Source organism: Macaca nemestrina, chromosome 20 (assembly GCF_043159975.1).
Source record: "Macaca nemestrina isolate mMacNem1 chromosome 20, mMacNem.hap1, whole genome shotgun sequence".
Classification (NCBI taxonomy): Eukaryota; Metazoa; Chordata; class Mammalia; order Primates; family Cercopithecidae; genus Macaca; species Macaca nemestrina.
In genome coordinates, this window is record NC_092144.1 from 18,497,957 (window position 1) to 18,518,552 (window position 20,596).

A 20,596-nucleotide genomic window follows, 5' to 3' on the forward strand; every position below is an offset into this window, starting at 1 on the left:
TCTCACCTGGCCAAGAAGTCCTGTTCTAGGCCGGGTGTGGTGGCTCACGCCTGTAATCCCACTACTTTGGGAGGCCGAGGTGGGTAGATCACTTGAGGTCAGGAGTTTGAGACCAGCCTGGCCAACATAGTGAAATCCCATCTCTACTGAAAATACAAAAATTAGCCGGGCATGATGGTGGGCGCCTGTAGTCCCAGCTACTCAGGAAGCTGAGGCAGGAGAATCACTTGAACCTGGGAGTCAGAGGTCACCCAGCCCATGGAGCCAAGAGAGACCCCACACTCTGAATTTGACCCTGCTGTCCCATGCAGGCTAGAGTCCAAGGCTCTCTCAGGCCCCCAGTGATGTCCCCTGAGCCACAGTAGTGGCCGCAGGGACAGCCCAAGGTTTTCCTCTCTTTGTTCCAGAGAAAGCTCTCCCTGTGGGGCCTTGGAAATTTATCCCCAGATGCCCCAGCCTCCCTGCTTGGGAAATTAGCATATCTGTCAGCACTGGGCAGAAAGGACTCTGCCCACACAGCCCGGCAGCCCCAAGATGCAGCCAGCAGGGACCCTGAGATGGGGCTTTAGGACATTGTCAGCGCCCAATATCTTCCTGCAGAAATGTCTGGGAGCCCATCAGGTGCCGGGGATGCAGAAGCAGGGGGTGGGCAGAGCAAGGTCTCCCCCATCACCCAGTCTGATGGGGGAGGCAACAGTGGCCATAACTGTATCTGGGAAGAAGGACTTCAAGGAAGAAATTCAATAGGGGGAGGCAGTGGAGGGTGGGGCAGGGGGAGAGCTACTTTGGACAGAGGGTCCAGGAGGGCTTCTCTGAAGAGGAGTGGTCTTGACGAGGACAGGACACCAGCCACAGGGTGGTGATGTGTAGGGGCGCCACACCTGCAGTCCCAGTTACTCGGGAGGCGGAGGTATGAAAATTGCTTGAACCCGGGAGGCGGAGATTCAGTGAGCCGAGATCGCACCACTGCACTCCAGCCTGCGTGACAGAGCGAGACCCTGTCTCTGAGGTGTCTCAGGGAGATGGGAGCCAGCCTGCCTGGTGGACACAATGGCAGGTGCAAAGGCCCTGAGGTGGGATTGTGCTAAGCAGGTGGGTTCCAGGAGCAGGCAAATCCCATGCAGCTAGGGTGGAGTGAGCAAGGGGTGGCCGGAGACAGAGAAGGTCAGAGAGGCATTGGGGGACAGAAAGAGGGTGGACGTAGAGCAAGAGGGAGCCATGGAAGGTGTGTGAGGAGGGGAGGACTGCGGTCTGATTCGGAATTTTCAGACGACCCTGTGGCTTCCATGGAGAAAAGGCCTGTTGGAGCAGGAAGCCAGGCCAGCATCCAGCTAGGGATGACAGGGCTTGCACCAGGCACAGGCTGCAGGTTGGAACAGTGGGCAAGGCAGGCTCATGCCCACAGCAGCCATGACTCTTATTACGATCCACCTCCATTTCTCCCTTCCTCACGCCCCACCTTGACCTTGGGTGAACCTGGGCTTGGAGGGAAACAGCACCTGGCAGAGGGAGGAGAGGAAAGGGGCCTGGATGGGCTCACAAACACCTCCGCTTGATCACAGCCCAGATGGGACCTTCTGTTATTGAGCCCTTACTGTCTGCCCGGGCCCACACCCCACCTCATTTACATATAAGACCTGCCTGACCCCCAGACACCCCAGGAAAGCAGAGATAGTTGCCCTGTTTTACACAAGATTCAGCAGGCTTCTTCCAGGGCCACATGGTGAGACCCCCAGATCCCCACCCAATCCTGGGCTGTACCCCGGGGCCATCATGTGACACCTCAGTCTCACCACCCCCACCCAGGCTGGGAAGTGGGCCTGGGCCTGTCCAGCCCAGAATCACCATCACAGTGTCCAGGAAACTCAATCCTGGGCCCCAGGGTATCAGGGTAACCACACAAGTCCCTAGGATGCAGCCCCAGAGAAGCCCTTCGGAGGCTGAGAAACGGGATTTAACTTCCTTGCCCACCCCATGGGGATTCACAGGCCGGGGCTGGGGCGAGTTCCCTGAACCCAAAACTGATCCCAGACACATTCTAAATCTTCTCAGAAAAATGGCATCTGGCTGGGCTCATGCCTGTAATCCCAGCACTTTGGGAGGCCGAGGCGGGAGGACCATTTGAGCCCAGGAGTTTAAGACCAGCCTGGGCAACATAGGGAGACCCCATCTCTACTTAAAAAAAAAAAAAAAAAAGGCCGGGCGCTGTGGCTCAAGCCTGTAATCCCAGCACTTTGGGAGGCCGAGACGGGCGGATCACAAGGTCAGGAGATCGAGACCATCCTGGCTAACACGGTGAAAACCCGTCTCTACTAAAAAATACAAAAACCTAGCCGGGCGAGGTGGTGGGCGTCTGTAGTCCCAGCTACTCGGGAGGCTGAGGCAGGAGAATGGCGTGAACCTGGGAGGCGGAGCTTGCAGTGAGCTGAGATCGGGCCACTGCACTCCAGTCTGGGCGACAAAGCGAGACTCTGTCTCAACAAAAAAAAAAAAAAAAAGAAAAGAAAAGAAAAAAGAGGCCAGGCGTGGTTGCTCACGCCTGTAATCCCAGCACTTTGGGAGACTGAGGCAGGCGGATCATAAGGTCAGGAGATCGAGACCATCCTGGCTAACATGGTGAAACCCTGTCTCTACTAAAAATACAAAAAATTAGCCAGGCGTGGTTGCGGGCGCCTGTAGTCCCAGCTACTCGGGAGGCTGAGGCAGGAGAATGGCGTGAACCCGGGAGGCGGAGTTTGCAGTGAGCCAAGATCACACCACTGCCCTCCAGCCTCAACAGAGCGAAACTCCGTCTCAAAAAAAAAAAAAAAAGCTAGTCATGGTAGCGCTCCCCTACAGTCCCAGCTACTCGGTAGACTGAGGTGACAAGATCACTTGAGCCCAGGAGTTCAAGGTCACAGGGAGCTGTGATTGCAACACTCAAGGAAAGAAAGACAGAAAGACAGTCTGTCTCCAGACCACTCTGTGCCTCGAATCTTCCAGAAGGGGGCAGGGAGTGGTGGCTCATGCCTCTAATCCCAGCACTTTGGGAGGCCGAGTTGGGCTGATTGCTTGAGCCAAGTTCAAGACCAGCCTGGGCAACATAGGGAGAACTTGTCTCTAGAAATAAATAAATAAATAAATAAATAAATAAATAAATAAATAAATAAAAAAAAGTGGGCCAGGTGCCGTGGCTCACGCCTATAATCCCACAACTTTGGGAGGCCGAGGTGTGTGGATTGTTTGAGTACAGGAATTCAAGACCAGCCTGGGCAACATGACAAGACCCCATCTTTATTTATTTATTTTTAATTAGCTGGGCACAGGCCGGGCACGGTGGCTCACTCCTTTAATCCCAGCACTTTGGGAGGCCAAGGCGGGTGGATCACCTGAGACCAGGAGTTTGAGACCAGCTTGGCCAACATGGTGAAACCCTGTCTCTACTAAAAATACAAACATTAGCCGGGAATGGTGGCACGCACCTGTAATTCCAGCTACTCAGGAGGCTAAGGCAGAAGAATCGCCTGAACCTGGGAGGTGGAGGTTGCAGTGAGCTGAGATTGTGTTACTGCACTCCAGCCTGGGCAACAGAGTAAGACTCTGTCTCAAAAAAAAAAAAAAAAAAAAAAATTAGCTGGGTATGCTGGTGTGAGCATGTATTCCTAGCTCCTCAGGAGGCTGAGGCAGGAGGATCACTTGAGCCCAGGAGGTGGAGGTTGCAGTGAGCCAAGATCACACCATTTTACTCTAGCCTGGGCAACAGAGCAAGATGCTGTCTCAAAAACCAAAAGAAAGAAATAAAACAAAAAAACACCTCTTCCAGAAGGCCAAACACCCAGCATGTCTACACTCATTGCACCCAAGTTGCGGTGAACAAATGTTTTTAATTCGTCTTCCCTTCTTCATTTGCATTTTCCAGATGTCCACCTGGTTGGGTCATAGTTTAACCAAATAAATCATTCGTTGGGATGGGAAAGCCAAGACTGGGTTCAACTTGCTCGGTTCACAGGAGCGGCCACAAAGTTCAGAGAGGGGCAGCCACCTGTTGGGGGGTCACACAGAGAAGAGGGAGAGGAAGCTGGGCCCTGCGCCCCCGGCCTCTGTTCTCTTCGGGGGCTGAGGCATGGCCTTGAGCTCCATCCTTTTTCTGAGGGGCCTAGTGTTACTACCTGACCTCAGCCTTCCCTCCTGCAAACCAGCTTCCTGCTCTCTCAGGTGATAGCCCAAGATCCTAAATGTCCTGAAATTCTGTCTGCTGGAGGCCAAGCTTCCCTCTTTACCGCACAACAGGCAGGAGACATGAGGGAACAAGCCTGCCTTTTTAGAAAGCCCCTTTCACCTCTGGAAATCAGTCCTCAGGCACTGGTCCTCCGAAGTCGAAATAGATTTTTGTATCCAGTTTCCTTCACTCCAAGAGTCTGAGAGTTCTTGTCCCTAATGCCCAAGGTCCAGGGGCCCTACCCTTTCCCAGGGATGATTCTTGGCCAGGCTAGTCTGAGGCCTTTATTATTTTTTTGTTTCTTTTTCTTTTTCTTTTTTTGAGACAGAGTTTCGCTCTTGTTGCCCAGGCTGGAGTGCAATGGCATGATCTTGGCTCACTGCAGCCTCCACCTCCCGGGTTGAAGCGATTCTCCTGCCTCAGGCTCCTGAGTAGCTGGGATTACAGGCGTGTACCATCATGGCCGGCTAATTTTGTATTTTTAGTAGAGACGGGGTTTCTCCATGTTGGTCAGGCTGGTCTCAAACTCCTGACCTCAGGTGATCCGCCCCGCTCCCCCCCCCAGCCTCCCAAAGTGCTTGGATTACAGGTGTGAGCCACCGCACCTGGCCATTTTTTTTTTGTTTCTTTTCTTTATTTTTATTTTTATTTTTTTAGAGACAGGATCTTGCTCTGTCACCCAGGCTGGAGTGCCCTAGCTCAGTCATAGCTCACTGCAGACTCGAACTCCTCGGCTCAAGTGATCCTCCTGCCTCAGCCTCCTGAATAGCTGGGACTATACACGTAAGCCACCACACCTGCCTAATTAAAAAAAATTTTTTTTTTGGACGGACACGGTGGCTCACTCCTGTAATCCCAACACTTTGAGAGGCCGAAGCGGGCAGATCACATGAGACCAGCCTGGCCAACATGGTGAAAATTAGCTGATCATGGTGACACATGCTTGTGGTCCCAGCTACTCGGGAGGCTGAGGCAAAGAATCAATCACTTGAACCCGGGAGGCAGAGGTTGCAGTGAGCCGAGATTGAGCCACTGCACTGCAGCCTGGGTGACTGAGTGAGATTCCGTCTCAAAAAAAAAAAAAAAAAAAATTTAAGCCGGGTTCAGGGGCTCATGCCTGTAATCCCAGCACTTTGGGAGGTTGAGGCGGGTGAATCATTTGAGGTCAGGAGTTCAAGACCAGCCTGGTCAACATGGTGAAATCCCATCTCTACTAAAAATACAAAAACTAGCCAGGCAGTGGTGGCACATGCCTGTAATCCCAGCTACTGGGAAGGCTGAGGGAGGAGAATCGTTTGAGTCTGGGAGGTATAGGTTGCAGTGAGCCAAGATCACCACTGTACTCTAGGCTGGACGACAGAATGAGACCCTATCTCAAAAAAGAGGAGAGAGAGAGAGAAAGAAAGAAAGAGAGAAAGAAAGAAAAAAAGAAAAAAAGATGGGGGTCTAGCTATGTCTCCCAGGCTGGTCTCAAACTACTGGGCTCAAGTGATCCTCCTGCCTCAGCCTCCCAAAGTGCTGGGATTACAGGCATAAGCCACGGCACCCGGCCAGCTATTTCTGACTAATTGGGTCTGCAACTAGGGGTTAGGGTGGCCAGGGACCCAGGTCGCCCATATCTGCAGCCCTGGACCCCAAAAGAGACAGGGAGTGAGGACTGTGACCATGAAAGTAATGCTGCCACCACCTTGTCGTGTGCTAACAACCACACGGGGATGTGACTCTTGTTCCTGTACCCAAGTCCTAGGTACAGTCATTGAGGCAGAGGGAGGAGGGTTGGCCCAGGCAGCTGTTGCTCCCCCATTCCAAGGTTTATGCCTACCGTCCTGCTGTGACAAACGAGTGTACACCCACAGAAGGAAGGCATAGGGTTGTGCGCAGGGGACGCGCTAATGCTAAAGGAGTGCACACCAGGAGAGAGGGACATCGCATGCCACATCATAGAGCTCACAGACACATAATAGGGCCTCCCTGCATCACGATTTTGGACACACAGCTAACTCTCCAACTCCCCGACTCACACCAAACCTCAGACGCAGAGCCCTTGGACACACAACTTCCAGATCCACACACCTCAGATACACACCCCTTGGAGACACAACTCCCTCCTACCACAACCTCCGGGACTCACAACCCCACGACACACACCCCTTTAGACACACACCCCACCCTGCGACGCCCAGCAGTACACCCGGACCTCCAAAACCCACCTAGCCCGCAGAAGCCGTTCAGAGGACACCGCAGGAGCCTCAACCCGATATGACACGCACCTGCTCGGCCTGAGCCCTGGGACGCTGGGCGCACGGACCCGCGGCGGCTGCACGAAGATCAGGGGCCCGCTGCTGCAGGTGCCTTGGGAGCGGGCGGCCCTGCCCCCGGGAGCTGATTGGGCGTGACGGGCTTATTTGCATAGAGGGCGTCACCCTGGAGGCGGCGATGGGCGGGCACTTGGGCGTGGCCCCGCCCCGGGAGTTCATGGGCCTGGGACTCAGACGCGAAAGGATGCTGGGGCGCCAGGGGTGGGGGCGCGGATAAGGAAGAAGCAGGACGAAGGGAGGGGTCTGGATCAGACTGGCCAGGCTTTCCCCGCCCTCACTGGGCGCCCTTGACCTTACTGCCGACCCCTGACCCTACTGTGACCCTAACCCTAATTCTAAACCTGTTCCTAACTCGGCCCAACTTGCCTGGATTAATTCCATCCTGAGCGAAATAGAACTCCGATCCCGGACCCCGTCGACCCGAGGAACCAAGCCCTTCTCGCAGGCAACGCTGACCTTCGCGCTCACTAGAATGGAAAGACTGCAAGACGGGGCTCTGGGGTCGCCTGTGTGGCCTCACTCAACTGTGCCTCCCGGGGCCAGATACGTGCCCCCACAGGGAGTGACAGACCCTCCGCAGCTACTGGTCCCTCAACCCCGCTCCGCCTGCCTCTCCACAGTCCAAGACAACCACAATGCTTCCACCAACCACGCCCCTCTCCCTCCCTCTTCCCGCTAGAGGCTGTTTTCTAAACTTCAAAGGTCAGTTGTGAGGAGCCTTCCAGATTGGACCCCAGCCCAGATCTCTAAATCTACCCCTTCCCCTGGGATTCCAGCACAGGCCAGACCCACAGGAAGATCAGAGCGGGGGTTGGTGAATGTATCAATGTGAAAAGAATTACAGGATAAAGATGGCCCTGGGCTGGGCACCACCTCCCCCCACCGCCCCGCCCCGGGTCTGAGGCAGGGAGGGGATCCATGCACTCCCCTAGCCCTGTGGGGTCAGTCTTGGGCCAGAGGGAGGGATGGGAGGCTGGGACAGGCCAGAATTGGGGAAGGGCGGTGCCAGAGGAGTTAGGGAGGGTTTCTCAGAAGAGGGGGCATTTGTGCTGGGCTTTCAAGTATGTGTAGGAGTTTGCCACTAGGAGAAAGGTTTTTCTTGTGTTTTCCTTCAAGGCAGGATCTCACTCTGTTGCCCAGGCTGGAGTGCAGTGGCATGATCATAGCTCACTGCAGCCTCGACCTCCTGGCCTCAAGCAATCCTCCCAAATCAACCTCCCCAGAAGCTGGAACTACAGGCACGCCACCACCAAGCCCAGCTAATTTTTTTTGTAGAGAGGATGTCTTATTATGTTGCCCGGGCTGGTCCCAAACTCCTGGGCTTGAGATCCTTCTTCCTCGGCCTCCCAAAGTGCTGAGATTACAGGTGTGAGCCACTACACCAGACCTGAGAAAGGCTCTTTCAAGAGGGAAAAGCACTTGCAAAAGTGCAGAGGAAGAAGAGCACAGAACATTCTCTGGCCGGGGGAGATGAGGAAGGTGAAGCCAGAACAGGGGGCGGGGGTGAAGAGGAGGGGCAGATACAGGTGGAGAGCAGGGGGGCTGCAAAGCTGCCTGGTGTCCATCTCCTCCAGAGAAGAGAGGGACTGGTCCCCCAAACTCAGGGGGAGGCATGTGGCAGATGCTAGAGTGTGGGGGACACTGAGACAGGGAACAGGGCGCCTGGGAGGCTCGTGTCTCTCCCCACCCCTCAGTTTACCCATCTGTGACATGGGCAGTGTGGGCCTCTAGTCTGAGCACAACTTTTCTTTGGACATAAAAACTATAGAGTTCACACTGTGTTATCACGGGGTCCTTCCTGTCCCCATCCAGTGTCCAGTGCCACACACTCAGGTGTCCTAAGGACACACCAGGGCCTGGGCCAGGCTGGGGGCTTCTGCCTCCACTCCATGGTGCAGAACAAGGCTTGGGGAGTGTGGCGGTGGCTGGGGAGCCCTGGGCCCCCGGAGGGCTGCTCTGTTTACCCGAGGCCGCCCGCCCGCCTCTGATGCAACAGGCAGGCTCTGGTTACGTGAGGCCGGCAGCTGGGCCAGCTCTGGGGGAAGGGCTAGCCCGGCAGAGCGAAGCTGGCTGGGGCTGGCCCTCATGCACCCCGACTTCCCAGCCCCCTTCTTCTGGTGGGCACCATCTTGTTATTCATAGTCTGTCCCCTGTCCTTTTGCCTCTGTTCCTATCCTATACCGTCCCCAACCACTAATTGTGTCCCCTAGCAGGGCCCCCAAGAGTCTTAACCTCATTCTTCTCAGATGAAGGGACACCCTTAGCTGCTAGGGTAAGAGCTGGAGAGTAGAGGGGAAGGTTGTGAGGAGGAAAGGATAGAAGGGGCCAGAGTGGGTGGCGAGGGAGAAGGGTGACCTGGGAAGGGGGTCTGGGAGATGGGGGAGGCGGGGGGTGGGGAATGGAGGAGAAGGCTGGGGTGGGAGGCTTGGGGAGGTGAAGAAGCTGTCCCCACTCTCCCTCCTCCAGATTCTCTCCCCTCTCCCAGGGGAAGGCTTTGAAGGACCTTCCGTGGCAAGGACGTATGGCCCAGTGGGTAGGGAGGGCCCCCGAGGTTAAAGAACACCGAGTCCCCCAACACTGTGCCGCCCACTCACTGTGTGACCTCAGGATGGTCACTGCACCCCTTGGGGCCTCCTTACTCATGTGACAAGTGCGGATAGGCTGGGCGTGGTGGCTCATGCCTATAATCCCAGTATTTTGGGAGGCCAAGGTGGGTGGATCACTTCAGGCCAGGAGTTCGAGATGGACCTGGCCAACATGGCAAAACCGCATCTCTCCTAAAAATACAAAAATTAGCCAGGCATGGTGGCACATGCCTGTAATTCCAGCTACTCAGGAGGCTGAGGCAGGAGAATCGCTAGAACCCGGGAGGTGGAGGTTGCAGTGAGCCAAGAGGAGCCCTCAAGGTCCACCTACTATGTTCCCTCCTCCAAAAGCCTTCCTATCCTCTTACCATTTAGGATCCTTCCACCTCCCCATCCTTGCTTCCAGCTTAGCACTGATCCAGAGGGCGGGGTGGAGTGTGTGGCTGGTTCTGTCTCCCCCAGCCTGGGGGTTCCTTAGGCCCGAGCCCAGTACATGGTGGCACCAAAGGGGTGCCTCCATGGGTTTTTCTGTTTTTTAGAGACAGAGTTGCTCTGCTGCCCAGGCTGGAGTGCAGTGGTGCAATCATGGCTCACTGCAGCCTTGAACTCCTGGGCTCAAGTGATCCTCTCGATTCCACCTCCCAAGTAGCTGGGACCACAGGAACGCACCACCACACCTGGCTGATTTTTTAATATTTTTTGAGGTGCACCGGGTGTCTCACTTGCTGCCCAGGCTGGTCTCGAACTCCTGGGCTCAAGTGATCCTCCTGCCTTGGCCTCCAAAAGCGCTGGGATTACGGGTGTGAGCCATTGCGCACAGTCTCCATGGGTTTCTTGAAGAACTAAAGAATCTCAAAGAAGGTCTAAGCAGTGAAAGGGAGTGGGGGATAAGCCTGGGGCATCCAGAAGCCTTGTTCAGGGATACAATAGGGCTTTAAAAAAAAAAAAAAAAAAAAAAAAAAGGCTTTCCAGGGTCCTGAGTGTGCAGGACTCTCCAGGAACCCAGAGCAGGTCTGAAATAAAAACAAGGACTCAGACCAAGGGCTAAGGACAAAAACCCAGCAGAAGTCTGATTCTTGTCCTGACCACTGTGGATGAAGCAGGGGGCAGGTCGCTGCCCTCTATGGGTCTCCTTTTACCCCATCTGCAGATCAGGGTTGGGATCCTTTCTTGGTGATCTCCAGCCTCGGGAGCGCTACGCTCTTGTTTGGATGCCCCATGGCACAGAGAGCTGTCTCTTCTAGCTGCCCACCCATCTCTGGAGTTCTGCCGGAAGTAAATGCTTTTTTTTTTTTGAGACAGAGTCTTGCTCTGTAGCCAGGCTGGAGTGCAGTGGCACAACCTCCGCCTCCCGGGTTCAAGCCATTCTCCTGCCTCAACCTACCAAGTAGCTAGGATTACAGGTGTGCACCACCACACCCAGCTAATTTTTGTATTTTTAGTAGAGATAGGGTTTCACCATGTTGACCAGAATGGTCTTGATCACCTGACCTCGTGATCCACCCGCCTTGGGCTCCCAAAGTGCTGGGATTACAGGTGTGACCCACTGTGCCCAGCTGGTTGTTTTTGAAATGGAGTCTACCTCTGTCGCCCAGGCTGGAGTGCAGTGGCGTGATCTCGGCTCACTGCAACCTCCGGGGCTCAAGCGATTCTCCTGCCTCAGCCTCCAGAGTAAGTGGGATTACAGGTGGGCACCACACCCAGCTAATTTTTATATTTTCAGTAGAGACGAGGTTTCACCATGTTGGCCAGGCTGGTCTCCAACTCCTGACGTCAAGTGATCCGCCCACCTCGGCTTCCCAAAAGCGCTGGGATTACAGGTGTGAGCCACAGCGCCTGGCCAGTAAATGCTATTGAGGGAGCTCTAGGAGCGCCCTTGCCCTCCACCCTGACAACGGAGGCTGCGAGCTCTTGTTCTCAGAGCCCTCTGGCCTCTCAGAACCTGTTTGCTCTCTGAAAAATGGGAGCGACAGCATATAGAGTGAAAAAGGGTGGAGGGTCACAGTGTGCCCACCGGGGCCAGCCAGGACTGCAGACAATGACCGCTTGGAGGCCGAGCTTCTCGCCAACGCTTTGCCTCTTGCGCCCCCTGGCGGCTAGAGGGGGCGGGGGCGCCCTCCAGGCAAAAAGGACTAGGGAGCATTCAAATGAGATGCGAATTAACCAGCGCCCCCACAAACCCTGGGACTTGGGGTTACGAGGTGTCTGAAAACCCAGAGTCCTGATCAGACCCCTTTTATTTATTTATTATTATTTTTTGAGACAGAGTCTCACTCTGTCACCCAGGCTGGAGTGCAGTGGCTCCATCTCGGTTCCGTTCACTGCAACCTCCGCCTCCCGGGTTCAAGCGATTCTCCTGCCTCAGTTTCCCAAGTAACTGGGATTACAGGTGCGCACCGCCACACCCGGCTAATTTTTTATATTTTTGGTAGAGATAGGGTTTCACCATATTGGTCAGGCTGGTCTTGAACTCCTGACCTCAGGTGATCTGCCCGCCTCGGACTCCCAAAAAGCTGGGATTACAGGCATGAGCCACCATGCTCGGCTTTTTTTTTTTTTTTTTCTTTTTTTTAGAGAGAGAGACAGGGTCTCTCCATGTTGCCCAGGCTGGTCTCTAGCTCCTGAACTCAGGGGTTCCTCCAGTCTTGACTTCCCAAAGTGCTGGGATTACAAGCGAGCGCCACTGCACCCAGCCTAGACTCCTTTTAAGAGAGATGACTGGGCCGGGCGCGGTGGCTCACACCTGTAATCCCAGCACTTTGGAAAACGAGGTCAGGAGTTCAAGACCAGGCTTGCCAAGATGGTGAAACCCCGTCTCTACTAAAACTACAAAAATGAGCCGGGTGCAGTGGCAGGTGCTTATAATCCCAGCTACTTGGGAGGCTGAGGTAGGACAATGGGAGGCTGAGGTAGGAGAATGGCTTGAACCCGGGCGGCAGAGGTTATAGTGAGCTGAGATTGCGCCGCTGCACTCCAGCCTGGGAGACAGAGTGAGACTCCATCTCAAAAAAAAAAAAAAAAAAAAAGAGAGATAACTGTTAGTCGCTGGTTGAGGTCACATCCAGAGGTTGAGTGACTCAGCGCCCTAGAAGGGTCTGGTGGGGTCCCCCACACCTGCCTCCCTTACCCCCAGCTCCTAGTGCCCCAGTCTTCCTAGGCAGGTCCTGGGAGGCAGGCGATAATTCCATTCTGCTGCCAGTTTCTCCTGAAGGTCTGAGCAAGACAGTGCTGGACTGTCTAGCTCACAAATACCCATCAGTGTTTGCTGGATAAATGGTGGCATGGAGGACAGATGGACATTGAGAGATGCCTTCAGAGCAAGTAAGAAGGGAGAAGGACTCTGGAGGCCACACACCAATCAGGGCCCTAAATGGGGTGGCTTTAGGCGGCTCCTCACTCCTAAGCTGAGTGGGACAGTGGAGAGGTGGTATAATGGCAGAGGCCCCCCAGTGTGCCCTAGGAGGAGGAGAGGTAGGGCTGAACCCTCTTTCCAGGCCTTCAGACACCTTGACAGGCCCAATGTCCCAGTAGGATGCCCTCTGTCTTCCCTCGGGGCACCCCTGCTCTTCCCACCCGTCTCCATCAACCACCCCACAGTGCCAAGATGAGGGACCCTCCCAGAGTAGTGGGACTGGAACCTGCCTCAACCCCAAACAACTCTATCTGACCTCCCTAATACATTGTACTGGAACAAGGGATTCTGGGGTAACACAGCTGGCCTTGGAGATGCATAACTTGTGGAGGCCTGGTCACCCAGGCTTGGCATTCACAGAGGTCAGTGCAGGCCCTTCTGCAAACAGCAGCAGAAACGGACTCAAAGCCATTTTGGCAAAAATCATAATTCAGGTGTCCATGAAACCGAAGAAATGAAATTGGCTAATGTCAGGTACAGTTGGATCCACAGCCCCAGGCAATGTTCTCAGGTCCCCCCTGGAACCCCCTCGTCCCTGCCCCGTTCCCATCCACCCAGCTCAACCTTCCTGATGCTCCCGGTAGAACTCCCAGGAAGGCCTCTCATTGGGTCACGTGTCCATCTCGAACCAATCACTGGGAACCTAGGACACAGCAGCTCTGATTGGCCAGGCCGAGGTGCAACATCCACCCCTGGAACTAGGGGTGGCCTCTCCATGTGGCCTGAACCTGGGGTGGGCGTCGCTGCTTGAGGCAGAATGCAGGTTGGGAGGGCAGATATGCGAGTGTCCAGCTTAGCCTGTAGAGAAGGTACAGTCCAGCCTTCCTTATCCAGATGAAGAAAGGGAGAACCAAGGCTGGGTGCGGTGGCTCACGCCTATAATCCCAGCACTTTGAGAGGTTGAGGTGGGAGGATCACGAGCTCAGGAGTTTGAGACCAGCCTAGCCAACATGGTGAAACCCCATCTCTACAAAAACTACGAAAAATTAGCTGGGGGTGATGGTGTGCGCCTGTAGTCCCAGCTACTTGGGAGGTTGAGACAGGAGGATCACTTGAGCCCAGGAGGCAGAGGTTGCAGTGAGCTGAGATCATGCCACTGCACTCCAGCCTGGGTGACAGCCAGATCCTGGAAAAGAAGAAGAGAGGAGGGGAGGGGAGAGCACTCAGAGAGGGCCAGCACCAGGTGAAAGAAAGAAAAGAAAGAAAGGAAGGGAGGGAGGGAGGCCCAGAGAGGGCCAGCGCCAGGCCTATGTCACACAGCACATCAGAGACGGGCAGGGCTGGGACCAAACCAGGCCGCGGTCTGCTCTTCTCTGACTGTGCCTTTTGTGTGTGTGTGTGGTGGTCGGGGGTCGGGGGGTGCAAAGTCTTGCTCTGTCACCCAGTCTGGAGTGCACTGGCGCCATCTTGGCTCACTGGAACCTCTGCCTCCTGGGTTCAAGTGATTCTCATGCCTCAACCTCCTGAGTAGCTGGGATTACAGGTGCCCACCACCATGCCCGGCAGAGCCTCTCTTTGTCCATCTGTATTTGGGGGTGAGACCTGCTTTTGGGGGCTGTCTGAGGATAAAATGAGATGACCCCTGTGAAGACTTTAGCCCAGGGCCAGGGAGTTGGTAGGTGCATAATCAGGATTTTTTTTTTTTTTTTTTTTGAGACAGAGTCTCGCTCTACCGCCCAGGCTGGAGTGCAGTGGCCGGATCTCAGCTCATTGCAAGCTCCGCCTCCCGGGTTCATGCCATTCTCCTGCCTCAGCCTCCTGAGTAGCTGGGACTACAGGCGCCCGCCACCTCGCCCGGCTAGTTTTTTTATTTTTTAGTAGAGACAGGGTTTCACCGTGTCAGCCAGGATGGTCTCAATCTCCTGACCTCGTGATCCGCCTGTCTCGGCTTCCCAAAGTGCTGGGATTACAGGCTTGAGCCACCGTGCCCGGCCAATCAGGATTATTTTGATGGCAGTTATTGGTCCAAGGGTCGATGGGGGGCCAGTAAGAGTCCAGGAGCAGTAAGCCACTTCTGGGAACATTGACGGCTGGGCCTGGAGGCTAGGGGCAGGCGCAGGAGGAGGGTGCTGGCCGCACTCATTCAGTCTTCAGTCTCTGCTTGGCCCAGCTTCGGTCAGGCTGGCGAGCGGGGACGAGGGTCAGGGTGGTCAGAGAGGCAGACTCAAGGCATGAGGCGGCACCTGAGGGATGAACCTGGACCAGGCTAAGGTGGAGCTTGGTGGTCAGAGGTCTGGGTGGGAATCCTGGCATTTCTGGGCATGGGCGATGACCCTGGGCTGGCTGCCTTACCTCTCGGGGCCTTGCTTTCCTCTTCTGTAAAACGGGGCAGTGCTTAAGGTCCTGGGAGTGGAGAGGAGGGGGATAACTTGACCCTGTGAAGGTCACTGATGACCCCAAGGGGTGCAGTTTTGGGGGAAAAGTGGGAATGAAAGGCTCTGAGGCCAGGTGCAGTGGCTCATGCCTGTAATCCTAGGACTTTGGGAGGCCAAGGCGGGCAGATCACCTGAAGTCAGGAGTTCAAGACCTGCCTGACCAACATGGTGAAATTCCGTCTCTACTAAAAATACAAAAACTCGTCGGGTGAGGTGGCAGGAACCTATAGTCCCAGCTACTCGGGAGGCTGAAGTGGGAGAATCGCTTGAACCTGAGAGGCAGAGTTACAGTGAGCCAAGATCGTGCCACTGCCCTCCAGCCTGGGTGACCAGAGCAAGACTCCATCTCAAAGGAAAAAAAAAAAAGAAAGAAAGAAAGAAAAAAGGAAAGACTCTGAGATGGGGCATGGAACTGGTGGTTCTGGGGAGAGGAGAGGGACTCCACAGGGACAAAGGTGGATGAGACACAGAGCAATCCTGCCGGGGAGCAGCAGCGGAGGGGACAGCAGACGCTGGGGAGTGAGGAGGGCAGACGGACAGTGACCTTGAGGCACAAAGTAGGAGTGACCAGGGTGTGGGGGATGGGACTGGGGAGACAGAGGCTAGGTTGGGGGTATGGGTAGGGCTGCTTAGGGCAGTAGGCTGTTGACCCCCTCAGGCAGCCCCTCCTGCTTCAGGCCCCCCAGAAAGCTCCCAGGCCACCCCTCAGCCTGTGGGATTCCTCACCACCCCACACCCAGAGCTAAGCCTGCTATGAACAGGTGCTCAGGAAGTGTGCATCAACTGCCAGAGGTACTCAATAAATGCATGCTGCCTGTGGTGTCCATTAAGTGCTCTCTGATTGACTGCAGTGCCCACTAAGTGCTCTCTGACTGGACACATGAATTCAGCTGCCTCTGGGCTCTGGGGCTACAGCTTGAAAGGTGTACAGAGGCTTTGTCTCCACCTGCCTCCTCTCGACCTCTGAGAGGGCTTCCATGGCACCAAGGACAATCACAGTGCCTGGCCAACAGGCAGAGGCTTGGTAAGTCCCCGGGGCCCCTTCAACCTGCCTGCGTCTGCCCATCACAGATATAGAATGGTGACACATCAGATCTTTCCTGGCACCACACTTTCTAAGAGTGGTCAGCCATGCCTCCCATAGCTCCCGCTGCACTTGTATGGTCCTCTCCCATCTGATCCTGGGCCTGGTCACGTGACTGGCCTCAACAGATGGGCCACCCACAAATGTGAAACCGGCACTCTGCATGGAAGCTACTCTCCTGGCTCCCAGCCACCAGGAGAAACCCAGGCTGGCCCGATGGGGAGGCCACGAGGAAAACCTGATGCCTGCTGCCAGCAGTCCTGGTCAAGGGCCCCCGACTATGCAGCTGCAGCTGAGCTCCCATGAGCACCGCATGGGCGAGCCCCAGAGAGAGCAGCAGAACCGCCTAGCTGAGCCCAGCCCAAAGTGCAGAATAGTGAGTAGATTAATTACTGGGGCTGTAAACCACTAAGTTTTTGGATGCTGTGTTATGTAGCAATAGCTGACTGCTCCAAAGCACATCCGTCACTATGCCCTGCCCCCTCTCAGTCACCTGATGAGCCACCTTTACAGAAAGGAAATGCAGAGACCAGAGAGGGGGATTAATTTGCTCGGTCACACAGCAGTTAGGCAGTGGATTGGTGGGGAGGTCCCAGAGATAGGTGGGTAATTGCCCATGCTGGGCTCTGCCTGAGAGACTGTGCATGGGTAAAGCAGGCTGCTGGCATGTGGTAGGATAGAGGAAATGTGGGCTCCCCTCTCTGTCTTGGGGGGTAGAAATCTCTGGGACTAGCATAGGGCCTATGGCCTGAAAAAGAGAGAGGAAGGTGGCAGAGAGAGAGTGGGAAAGATGGGCTGACATGGTCCCTGAGCAGCAGGGTGGAACATTCTGGACCCGCAGACACCCCTCCACCTGCCACCTCTGAAACCATCCCACAAGCCCAGTGAGAAACCCCAAGTGGTTAGACAAGTAGGTGCCTGGCTGACTGCCAAGCGGGTGGGTTGGTTAGTTCAGAGCAGAGAGAGGCTTGTGGCTACCCTCGGCACTGACCTGGGTTGGCGGAGGCTGGGGTGCCCTGAGTCTCTTCCAGGATCAGGCTGAGGAGGGCGGGGGTGGTTCCTCCGGGCTGGAACAAAACACGTGCAGCATCCATGAGGCCAAGGTCAGAGGCCACAAGGCTTGCTCAGCTAGCTGGAGTGCATGTTTGGGTGACACTCTGGTCTCGGAAGACCTTTGGCTTGAGCTTCTGGGGCATCCTCCTTAAAAGTAGGGCGAGTGGCCCAGGTGCTGTGGCTCATGCCTGTAATTCCAGCGCTTTGGGAGGCTGAGGAGGGTGGATCACCTGAGGTCAGGAGTTCCAGACCAGCCTGGCCAACACGGCGAAACCCCATCTCTAGTAAAAATACAAAAATTAGCCAGGCGTGGTGGCGTGCGCCTGTAATCCCAGCTACTCGGGAGGCTGAGGCAGGAGAACCACTTGGAACCCAGAGCGGGAGGCTGGAGTGAGCTAAGATCTTGCCAGTGCACTCCAGCGTGGGCGACAAAGTGAGATTCTGTCTCCAAAAAAAAGTGACAAATGGCCGGGCCCAGTGGGTCACGCCTGTAATCCCAGCACTTTGGGAGGCTAAGGCGAGAGGATTGCTTGAGCCCAGGAGTTTGAGACCAGCCCGGGGAAGGTATCATGACCACGTTTCTATTTAAAATATATACGTATGTTTTTAAAAGTGGGACGAGGCACTCCAGAGGCCACATCTGGGACTCATTCACATAGGACTGGGCACTTCAAACCCATAGGGCTTACAGAGAGGTGTTAGCAGCAACTCAAGCTGCTACTAATGTCTTTCAGGGGCATGTTGCGTTTTTGAAACAGCAGGCACAAACAGGGCATATAAAAGCATTTTTGGAAACCCTGAGTTGATAGTAAGAGCTATGCCTTTTCAGTGAAGTCTAGTTCCAACTGCCAACACCAACCCATGGCAGAAAAGCCCAATACCGCTCCTCTTCAGATGCAAGAGAGCCCAGATAAACCCTTCATGCTACCCTTTGAGGGAAGATTGCTACACTCCCATTCTTACACATACACTCAAGTGTTCTTTCTGCAATTCTTGTTGTTTTAGTTAAGCAACACAGATGCTTTCTTTTGCATAGCAGGGGACAGGCCTGCCAGAACCCTAATCTGTGGAAGCCAGACACATCCCAAGGCGATGTTCCTGCCCCCGGCACATGAGTGTGTGTTTATAAGCGTATTTATTAAGTTATAATGGGAAGAAAAAACAAAAAGAAGAGCTACTCTTCAAAAACTCTATTTCCAATGTTCAAGCACTGTGAGTGCTTTTTGTTTTCAGACCGCTGGTCCTCGGCTTGAAGCCTCCCTTGGCTCTGGGTCATGGGACAGGGAGAGGCCCCTGCCATCTCCCTGGCCCCATCTCCCCCCAGCTGGCCCGCTCCAGCCATAGAAGCCTTCTTGGTGCTTCTCGAACACTCCCAGGGAACCCAGCCCCAGAGCATCTGCCCTCACCACTGCCCTGCGTGGAACTCCATCTGCCCCCAGATCGTCTCTGTCTGCATGTCACTCATGCCACCTCCCAGGAGGGGCCCCGTGGAGTTCTTCACAGCACATCTGACATGCTCTTGTCTGCCATGTTTACCTGGTTGTCGTATGTCTCCTTGTGAGCCTGTCTGCCTTGGTCACTGCTATGTCCCCAGCACCCAGCCCAGGGCCAGGCACACAGCAGAGCTCAGGACCTGGGTATTAAGTGACTGAACTCAGGTTATAGATGCCACAGGACAAGAGGAGGTCACCAGACACCAGGACAAGAGGAAAGAGAAAGTTTTCTAATAAGCGAGAAGCAGTGGTTCCCAGCGCAGCTGAGACAGTCCTTGCGGCTGAGAGTGGCAGTGGGGGTGGGCGGTCCCAGGAGCTACCTGTGACCCTGCGCACTGGCATTCATATGGTCCCGGATGCTGATGGCCTGTTTGAGCAGACCCTCCACGCTGCGGAAGTAGACGCTGCTGTCCACCAGGTTCTTCACGGCGCTGAAACGGGAGGACAGGCCTGGTCAGTGCCCCAGTCCTGCAGGTAACTGTCTTACGCCCCAGCACTAGAGGTCACCACCAGAGCTCGGTGGGTACCTTGGTGATTCTGTGGGTCTCCCCGAGGACTCACAATGGGCTTACATTTTAGATTCCCCTGCTATGACTAAATGATGTCTATGCAACACAGCATATTCACTTATCTGCCACTGAAACATCTAATGTTTTGAAGGAGGTATCAGTGTATAAAGATGTCATAAAAAGTATCTCAGTCGTTACTACTGATAATCGGGGTGTTAAAAAAAAAAAAAAAAAAAGGAAAGTAAAAACACCTGGCGCAGTGGCTCACACCTGTAATCCCAGCACTTTGGGAAGCCGAGGCGGGTGGATCACGAGGTCAGGAGATCAAAACCATCCTGGCTAACACGGTGAAACCCATATCTCTACTAAAAATGCAAAAAAATTAGACAGGCATGGTGGCGGGCACCTGTAGTCCCAGCTACTTGGGAGACTGAGGCAGGAGAATGGTGTGAACCTGGGAGGTGGAGCTTGCAGTAAGCTGAGATCGCTGCACTCCAACCTGGGCGACAGAGCGAGACTCCATCTCAAAAAAAAGAAAGAAAAGGAAAAGAAAAATCTGATTGGATGTGGTGGCTCAGACCTGTAATCCCAACACTTTGGGAGGCTGAGACAAGAGAATTATTTGAGCCTGGGAGTTTGAGACCAGCTTGGGTAACATAGTGAAGTCCCATCTCTACAAAAAATGTAAAAATTAGCTAGGCATGGTGGCACTCGCCTGTGGTCCCAGCTACTTAGGAGCCTGAGGTAGGAAGAGCACTTGAGCCCAGTAGGTCAAGGCTATAGGGAGCCGTGATTGCGCCACTGCACTACAGCCTGGGTGACAGAACAAGACCCTGTCTCAAAAAAATAATAATACATAAAATTAAATTAAAAAGAAATACACATTTCATTATAGACAAATGCTCGCTGGCCTCCCGCCTAGCCCAGTGATGTCTGGGGCAACATCTGTGGTGATGAAAATGTTCTTCATTCATTGAGATGGCTGAGAAGCACTTGGAATGTGGCTAGTGGGACTTGAGAGCTGAATATTTACTAGTTTTCTTTCTTTCTTTCTTTTTGAGACGGAGTTTTGTTCTTGTTGCCCAGGCTGGAATGCAATGGCACAATCTCAGCTCACTACAACCTTCACCTCCTAGGTTCAAGCGATTCTCCTGCCTCAGCCTCCCGAGTAGCTGGGATTACAGTCATGCACCACCACGCCCCACTAATTTTTGTATTTTTAGTACAGATGGGGTTTCTCCATGTTGGTCAGGCTGGTCTCAAACTCCTGACCTCAGGTGATCCTCCCGCCTCGGCCTCCCAAAGTGCTGGGATTACTGGTGTGAGCCACTGCGCCCAGCCTCATTTTCTAATTTTAAATTTTTTTTTTTTTTTTTGAGACAAAGTCTCACTCTGTTGCTCAGACTGGGCACAATCTTGGCTCACAGCAACCTTCGTCTCCTGGGTTCAAGCGATTCTCCTGCCTCAGCCTCCCAAGTAGCTGGGATTACAGGTGCCCACCACCACACCTGGCTAATTTTGGTATTTTTAGTAGAGATGGGGTTTCACCATGTTGGCCAGGCTGTTCTC

General features: G+C 54.4%; 1 protein-coding gene across 16 annotated transcripts in view; it reads right to left on the reverse strand.

Annotated features, from left to right (window-relative positions):
* Positions 1-20,596, reverse strand: part of LOC105469980 (BLOC-1 related complex subunit 8) — a 48,923-nt gene that overhangs the window by 20,472 nt on the left and 7,855 nt on the right. For 6 of the 16 annotated variants that reach the window (XM_011723928.3, XM_011722678.2, XM_071087016.1 and 3 more), the window contains 2 exons: positions 18,839-18,949; positions 16,964-17,039 (listed from right to left, as the gene is read on the reverse strand). In XM_011723928.3, coding sequence (XP_011722230.2) covers positions 16,964-17,039; positions 18,839-18,860 — 98 coding nt within the window. In that variant the 5' untranslated portion in view covers positions 18,861-18,949. Of the gene's footprint in view, positions 1-3,673; positions 4,022-6,408; positions 13,640-14,294; positions 14,635-14,837; positions 14,857-16,963; positions 17,040-18,143; positions 18,950-20,596 lie in introns of those variants that run through there. The other 10 variants (XM_071087018.1, XM_011724571.2, XM_011728050.3 and 7 more) reach the window with 8 other exon arrangements.